General features: G+C 47.7%; 1 protein-coding gene across 1 annotated transcript; it reads right to left on the bottom strand.

Moving 5' to 3' along the window:
* On the bottom strand, nucleotides 5,596–6,267 carry LOC109714124. The gene has a single exon (XM_020238565.1). It carries the CDS (start codon nucleotides 6,265–6,267, stop codon nucleotides 5,596–5,598), a length of 672 nt encoding a protein of 223 aa, XP_020094154.1.

Raw genomic sequence — 7,277 nt, 5'->3', positions numbered from 1 at the left:
CCATCGCTATACTTTCCTGATAACTGTTATTGTAAGCGAACTCCGCCATCGGTAAATACTCGTGCCACCCACTGTAACACACTGGGCCTTTGCAAATTGCGAGGTTCGAGTATTTGGATGTATTTCGAGCTTTTTCGCACTTGGTGGAGGGTTGTAGAATGTTTTTCGACCTAAAAAGTTCGAAAACTGGAATTCTGGATAAGTCCTGAGAGTTTTTACTCTCGGGGACCGGTCCCTGGGAGGAGAGACCGGTCCCCCAGTGAACAGTGTTGCGGTAGCCCTGAGGCAACCGGTCCCTGGCGGGCGAGACCGGTCCCCGTGCGCGCCTTCGCAGAGAGAGACCGGTCCCACACAGGGAGAGACCGGTTCCCAAACGTTGGTTTTTCGGGTTCGCAGCGAGAGACCGGTCCCTGCTGGGGAGAGACCGGTCCCTCTGGGCGAAAATTGCCCAGACCGGGCTGATGCAATTTTGGATTTTTGGAGGACCTAGCTGGATTTTGTTACAATAGATGGTCTATATGACCCATCCCCTCTCTCCTCTCCTCATTTCTCTCCTCTCAACTCTCTCTACACCCTAGATAGAGAAGAAGAAGAAGGACAAGGAGAAGGAGAAGAAGGAAGGAAGAAAAAGATGTTTGAGAGCTACTAGTGGACTTGGAGCATCTTCCTTACCCTCTCTTCTCCCTTGGTGCATGAGGCTTGGACTTGGAGCTTTCCAAAGAGGAGAACTTCACCCTTGGAGCTTGGATTGGAGCTTCTTAGAGGTTGGTAGCCCTTTCTCTCCATCTAGACCTTGGATTTGAGGTTTTATTGTATTGGAACCCTAGAATGAGATTTTAGGGTTGATTTTGGGGCTTTTTGATCTAGGGCTTTTGGAACTAAATTGGTTGGATTAGAACCTTCCTTGGGCTTGGATTGGAAGGGATTTAGCTCTCTTTTGGAGCTTGAGAGAGATTTTCCACACATTGGGTGAGTTTTAGCCCTTTTGCTAATTTTGTTAAAGTTTGACCTTATAGATTGATCGTAATGCCCGTGTATCTTGTTGCTCAATGCTTTTAGGGTATTTTGGGACTCGGGGACAACTTTGTTCGGCGAAACGAGGCCCTACGCGACGGTTCGGTGGGTTTGACCTAGCCACACAATGAGAAATTCTCATTTGTGCTTAATTAAGTATCGTTAATTGAAAGAGCATGCATATTCATACTAAATGTATTTATTATGATTTTTAGAATGCTTAAAATGCAGATGTTACATATGATAAAATTTTGGACCTCTATGTAGTAGAGAGTAGCTTGGTAGGCCTATAGTTGCATTTAGCATTCTATATGAGACGTGGTTTCATGCTCCTATAGTGTAAATGAGATTGGATTCATGCATTTAAACCTAAGTTTATTTGAGACATGAAAGTTGACAAAATCGCCATTAGAAGGTATGTGTTCTAGAGAGCTAATGTCATCAAGCGGCATTGAGCTCGGGGCATGTGGGAACCTAGTGGATAGGGCCATTGAGGAATGTGGAACATGCTTAAATATTAAATGTCTAAGTGCCATAAAGGGGCACTAGACCTAGAGAATGTTGGAACTTCATTTGTGACTTAGAACTAGATCTTCGAGATGCTAGTGACTATACCATGTTAGAGACATGAGGGTTGGATATTTGAGACTTGGACTATGCTTGCTTGCCATTTGTGCTCATTCGCACATGCTTGTGAGGGTCGCTCCCTACAAGCCGGCACTCCGGAGTTAGCCTACGCAACTTATGTTCGCTCGTGCGATATTGAGAAGCCTAAGGGGTCGAGTGGGACAGACACATTCCAAGAGTAGGGATGTTGGGCTACCACAGGCACTTAGGCGGCACAAGCTGGACTACCTTTGGTAGGTCCTTAATTGGAAATGGAAATCGACATGGTGTTGAGAATGGTTAATCACTACTAGATAGGTTTAGTAGTTGAATTACATTTATATGCTTTTAGCCTAGTGTTAAGACATGTAGTATACTTGATAGTCTCCATTTTGCATTAAAGCATACATGGTTGCCATGACAGAACTTATGCATAATGTATTCATGAAGGTTAATGACCTACTATTTTGATATCGTAGATGTACATCACCATGACATCGTTTATACTTGAGTTTAGTAATTTAGCATTTTAATTATGCCTTTATATCGCAGTCATTATTGCTATTATTATTGTACTTACCCTCTTCTTTTGGGGCCTAGTGGTGCATTGAGCTAAGGTCAGTAATTGTCCACTGGGAACTATAAATTATAGTTCTCACGCCCTCTTTTTCTCGATGTTTTTCAGAGCCTTCCACGCAGGGTGAGGCCAGGGATCGTGGGAAGGGAGTTGCTTCGAGCTAGCTTCCTTCGAAGACGAGTTGCTAGGTGGTCTACCTCTCGATGTCTTATTTTATTTTGCGAGAGGTTGAGGGTTTTACCAGTGTACTAGAGACCACCATTTTTGTACTAGAGACAGTTTTTGTACTGCTTATGGTTTCTTTTATTGTCTAGCTTTATTTCTTTACTTCGGTGTAGATGATAGAATTTTACTTGCTCTGATATCACTAGTTGTTACTATTCTATTTGTATTATTACTTGCTTCTACTTCCGCTTTTATTCTAGACGCCTTATATGTGTAGACATATGGCGGGTCTGGGCACACTACTGGGAGGGCCTCCGCCGGTCCCGGGGCGTGACACCCACCCTTATAGTCAAGTACACACGTCCGAAGCATATCCTCGAGTATCTCAATTGTCCTCTACGACTGACCAACACTCTGAGGATGAAACGTTGTACTGAAGTCGAGCCGTGTGCCTAGAGCATCCTGCAAGCTCTTCCAAAAATGAGAAGTAAACCGGAGGTCTCTATCTGATACAATCGATGATGGAACCCCATGCAATCTCACTATCTCATCCAAGTATACTTGCGCTAACTTGTCTCCGGACCACGTGGTGTGGATCGGCAAGAAATGAGCCGACTTTGTCAACTGGTCCACCACCACCCAAATTGCATTGTGTTCGGCTTGCGATCGGGGTAGATCGACCACAAAGTCCATCGCAATATCCTCCTATTTCTATACGGGTATCGATAAACTCTGCAACTTCCCCGCGAAAAATCGACACTCCGCCTTTACCTGTTGGCACGTCAAATACTGCGCTACAAACTCCCCAATGTCTTTCTTTATGCCCGGCAACCAATAATGCACTTTCAGGTCCTTGTACATCTTAGTGCCGCCTGAGTGTACACTATACGGGGAATGATGCACTTCTTGCAACACCGCCTTGCGGATCTCATCGTCCTTGGGTACACACAACCGGTTTCTAAAGCTAAGTGCACCGTTGGATCTCACGCCGAAGTCGTCGGCGCGTCCGCCCTCAACATCACTCTGCACCTTTTGGAGATATGGATCCTCAACTTGACGCTCTTTAACTAACGCCGCTAAGATAGTTGGAACTTCCGGCGCTACCACTTCCAATCCAAACCGCTGCATCTCTTTTTGCAACAATGGTTGACTCGTAATTGCCGTAGCCAAGTTCTCTACCGATTTTCTGCTCAATGCATTGACAACCACATTGGCCTTCCAAGGGTGGTATAGGATAGTGATATCATAATCTTTCAATAGCTCCAACCACCGACGTTACCGCATATTCAGCTCTTTTTGGGTGAACAAGTACATGAGGCTCTTATGACCCGTATACACCTCACATTGCTCACCATAAAGATAGCGCCTCCACAATTTTAGCGCGAATATGACCGCGGCTAGCTCGAGGTCGTGTATCAGGTAGTTCTTCTCATAGCTATTCAATTGGTGCGAAGCATATGGAATGACTCGCCCACTTTGCATAAGAACACACCGGAGATCGCTGCAGGAAGCATCACTATACACCACAAAGCTCTCCCTTGGCGTCGGTAAGGTGAGTACCGGGGTCGATGTCAATCTCTCCTTTAACTCCTTGAAGCTTCGGTCGCAACCGTCACTCCACACAAACTTCACCCCTTTGTGCGTAAGGCATGTGAGAGGAGTAGTCAACTTAGCAAACCCCTCCACAAACCGCCGATAGTAGCCCGCTAGTCCAATGAAACTGCAGACCTCCGCAACACTTGTCGGGCGAGGCCAATCTCTAATCGCCTCAACCTTCCTTGGGTCAACGGAAACTCCACTCCCCGAAATGACATGGCCTAGAAAGGCAATCTCGCGAAGCCAAAACTCACACTTCGTCAGCTTAGAGTAGAGCTTCTGTTCATGAAGAATCTGCATCACAGCTGTCAAATGCTCTTTGTGCTCTTCATCACTCCGCGAGTAGATCAAGAGGTCGTCAATGAACACCAAGACGCACCTATCGAACAACAGCCAAAACACCTGATTCATCAGGTCCATGATTACTGCAGGGGCATTAGTAAGCCTAAACGACATTACCGTGAACTTATAATGGCCGTATCGCGTACGAAACGCCGTTTTGTGCACATCCTCCTGCTTAATCTTCAATTGGTGATACCCCGACTAAGGATTAATCTTAGAATGTACCCGCGACCCTTGCAACTGATCAAATAGGTCGCCTATTCTCGGCAATGACTATTTGTTCTTGATTGTCACCTTATTCAGCTCGCGATAATCCACGCAAAGCCGAAGTGTTCCATCCTTCTTTTTCACAAACAGCACCGGAGCACCCTACGGTGATACGCTCGGCTTCACAAAACCTTTATCGAGCAAATCCTGTAATTGTGCTTTCAACTCTTTAAGCTCCACCGGTGCCATTCTGTACGGGGCCTTAGAAATCGGCGCTGTCCCGGGAACTAAGTTAATGATAAATTCAATCTTCTGGTCCGGTAGTAGTCCCGGCAACTCCATAGAAAATACATTCGGAAATTCGCTCACTACCGGAATGTCTCCAAGTGTAGGGAGCTCCTTCTGAGTCTCCAAAATCGTCACCAAATAGGCAACACACCCACTTTTTATCAACTTTCTCGCTCGCGACTTCGACACTGTCGCCGCGAAGCGCGAGCTTTGACATGCTCGATAAACTAACTCCTTTTGACCAGGCTCACGAAAAGTGATCACCTTGCTCTCACAGTCAATACTGGCATAATACTTCGAAAGCCAATCAAGTCCAAGGATCACATCGAAGCCCCACATCCGCTTCAACACAAGCAAGTCCGCTGGCAAAATCCACTCGCTGATCTGTATCGGACAAGCCAAGCACTCCTTTGTGACACTAAAAGTGTGCTCAGGTGCATAAACCCACCAAGGATCTAGACTATCCGACATCTCAACATTATGCGATTTTGCAAATGACATGCCAATGAATGAGTTTGATGCACCAGTGTTAAACAAAGCTCTAGCCCTTGTGCCTTTAATTAAAATTATACCTGCCACAACGTCGCTCGGCACAGCAGGTTCCTCTGCCTGGGCTGCAAAAACTCGGCTACTCGGTGCCGCTCGTGACACCTCTGGCTGCTGCGGTGCGGACGAACATCCTGCCGACATGACTGGTGGTAGCCCCGCAAACTGTCTCGGAGCATACTAAACTGAAGTAGCTGACGGAGCCAATGATGTGCCACCCGGACACTCCTGACTGATGTGCTCGCTTGCCTGCATCAGAAACACCTCCCCTCATGCTGAGGACAGCCCACTACCTTGTGGTCTCCACCACAAATCACGCACGGGAAGGATATCGTCAGGCTCCTCGACTGACTCCTAGCTCCCCGCCACGATGATCGTGGATACCGAGGGGGTCGCTTAGAACTCGACTGCCCTGCGGAACCACTAGCCGCCCGTTTCTTGGACTTCTCCTTGTCCTTGTCCTTCTCAAATGCATCGCGCTCCTCTCGCTCAATAGCATTACCGCGCTCCACCAACAACTCGCGATCAAGCACATCCTCATAGGTCTTTAACCGAAAGGCATGAATAACCTTAAATATCTCCGGCCGCAACCCACTCTCGAAGACCTCCGCTCGGTCCCGGTCACCATGAACCAAGACTAGAACACAATTCACTATGTGTGAGAACTCCTTTTCATACTCCCGCATCGATCGGCTTCCTTGCCTCAACTTGCGAAAGTCCTCCTTTATCTTCTGCTTGTCACTTTCGGGAAAATACTCCATAAGTAACAGCTCCCGAAACGCCTCCCAAGTCATGGATGAAAGCTCCAATGACCGGCTTTTCTTCACCCGCGTCCACCACAATCGAGCCGACCCCTCGAAACAGTGAGCCGCCAGGTGAACTTTATCTCTCTCGAGGGTGTAGATATCCTCGAATAACGCCTCCATAGCGGTAAGCCACGCCTTCATAACCCAAGGGTCTTTATCATCACCTTGAAAGTCGGAGGGTTGAGCGGCTTAAAGGCCGTCAACACCGCCAACGGCTGCTCCTGCTCGGCCTCAAGCGCATCGGGTTCAAGAGCCGAAGAACCCGAAGCCGTTGGAGGAATAGCCGTCACAGTGCCACCGCCGCCACAGGAGAGGCGCCACAGGTGCAGGCGAGTCCTGAGGTACAAATGTAGCCGCCGCCGCCTGTCGAGCCACCAACTCGTGGAGCCTCCCAATCTACTCCCCCTGCCGCTGCATAGCCCCGGCCAAAGCCGCTACTTGGGCTCGCAACTCACGCACTTCATCCGATCCTGACTGCTCGGGCTCCTCCCGAGGCAATGCCGGAGTGGATCTCGTCGAACGTCGAGGTGGTGCTATCACGGCCTGAAACGCAGCACACACATTAGTACTCGACACACGTGACACACATCGCAACTATACGTTCCAATCAACTACCAAATCATGCGAAAGCAATCAAGCATACTCATTCTCAACTCTCGTTATTATGTAGTCGGCCGCCCTACATAATTCCTTAAGTAGAAAACAAATAAACGCTTGAATCCACCTCTAACTCCTTTTAGAGACGTATTAACAACAAACCGAATCACTTAGCTTCCTTAATAACCGAGTTCACGTTATAGGTTTTCTAAGGTCCCTAAGGTCTTCAATCCTAAGGTCCCTAAGTCCATCCTAGACTTTTACTTTCACCGCTCTGATACTGTAAGGAAGTGAATTCTCAAAATTCGAGAGTTGTACTTTGTCCAGAATCGACTAATTGTCGAGTGGGTATGCTTCGGAAAAGCCGAAGATGTCTAAAGCACCAAAAGTGCATTGAAGTTGGAGTCCACGAGAGCTAATAGTGCAAAAATCTGCACTTGGCAGATTCAGCTCTCGGGGACCGATCCCTGGTATGAGGGACCCGTTCCCGTAAGCTTGGTGCATAGGGAAAACCCTCTGCGCACCATTGTTGC

The sequence above is a fragment of the Ananas comosus genome, linkage group 8, assembly GCF_001540865.1.
Source record: "Ananas comosus cultivar F153 linkage group 8, ASM154086v1, whole genome shotgun sequence".
NCBI lineage: Eukaryota > Viridiplantae > Streptophyta > Magnoliopsida > Poales > Bromeliaceae > Ananas > Ananas comosus.
This window is presented reverse-complemented; position numbering and strand designations above follow the sequence as displayed.

What these genes read in the sequence shown, in the direction of transcription:
- LOC109714124 (XM_020238565.1), bottom strand. Translation starts at nt 6,267, where the DNA reads ATGGAGGCGTTATTCGAGGATATCTACACCCTCGAGAGAGATAAAGTT.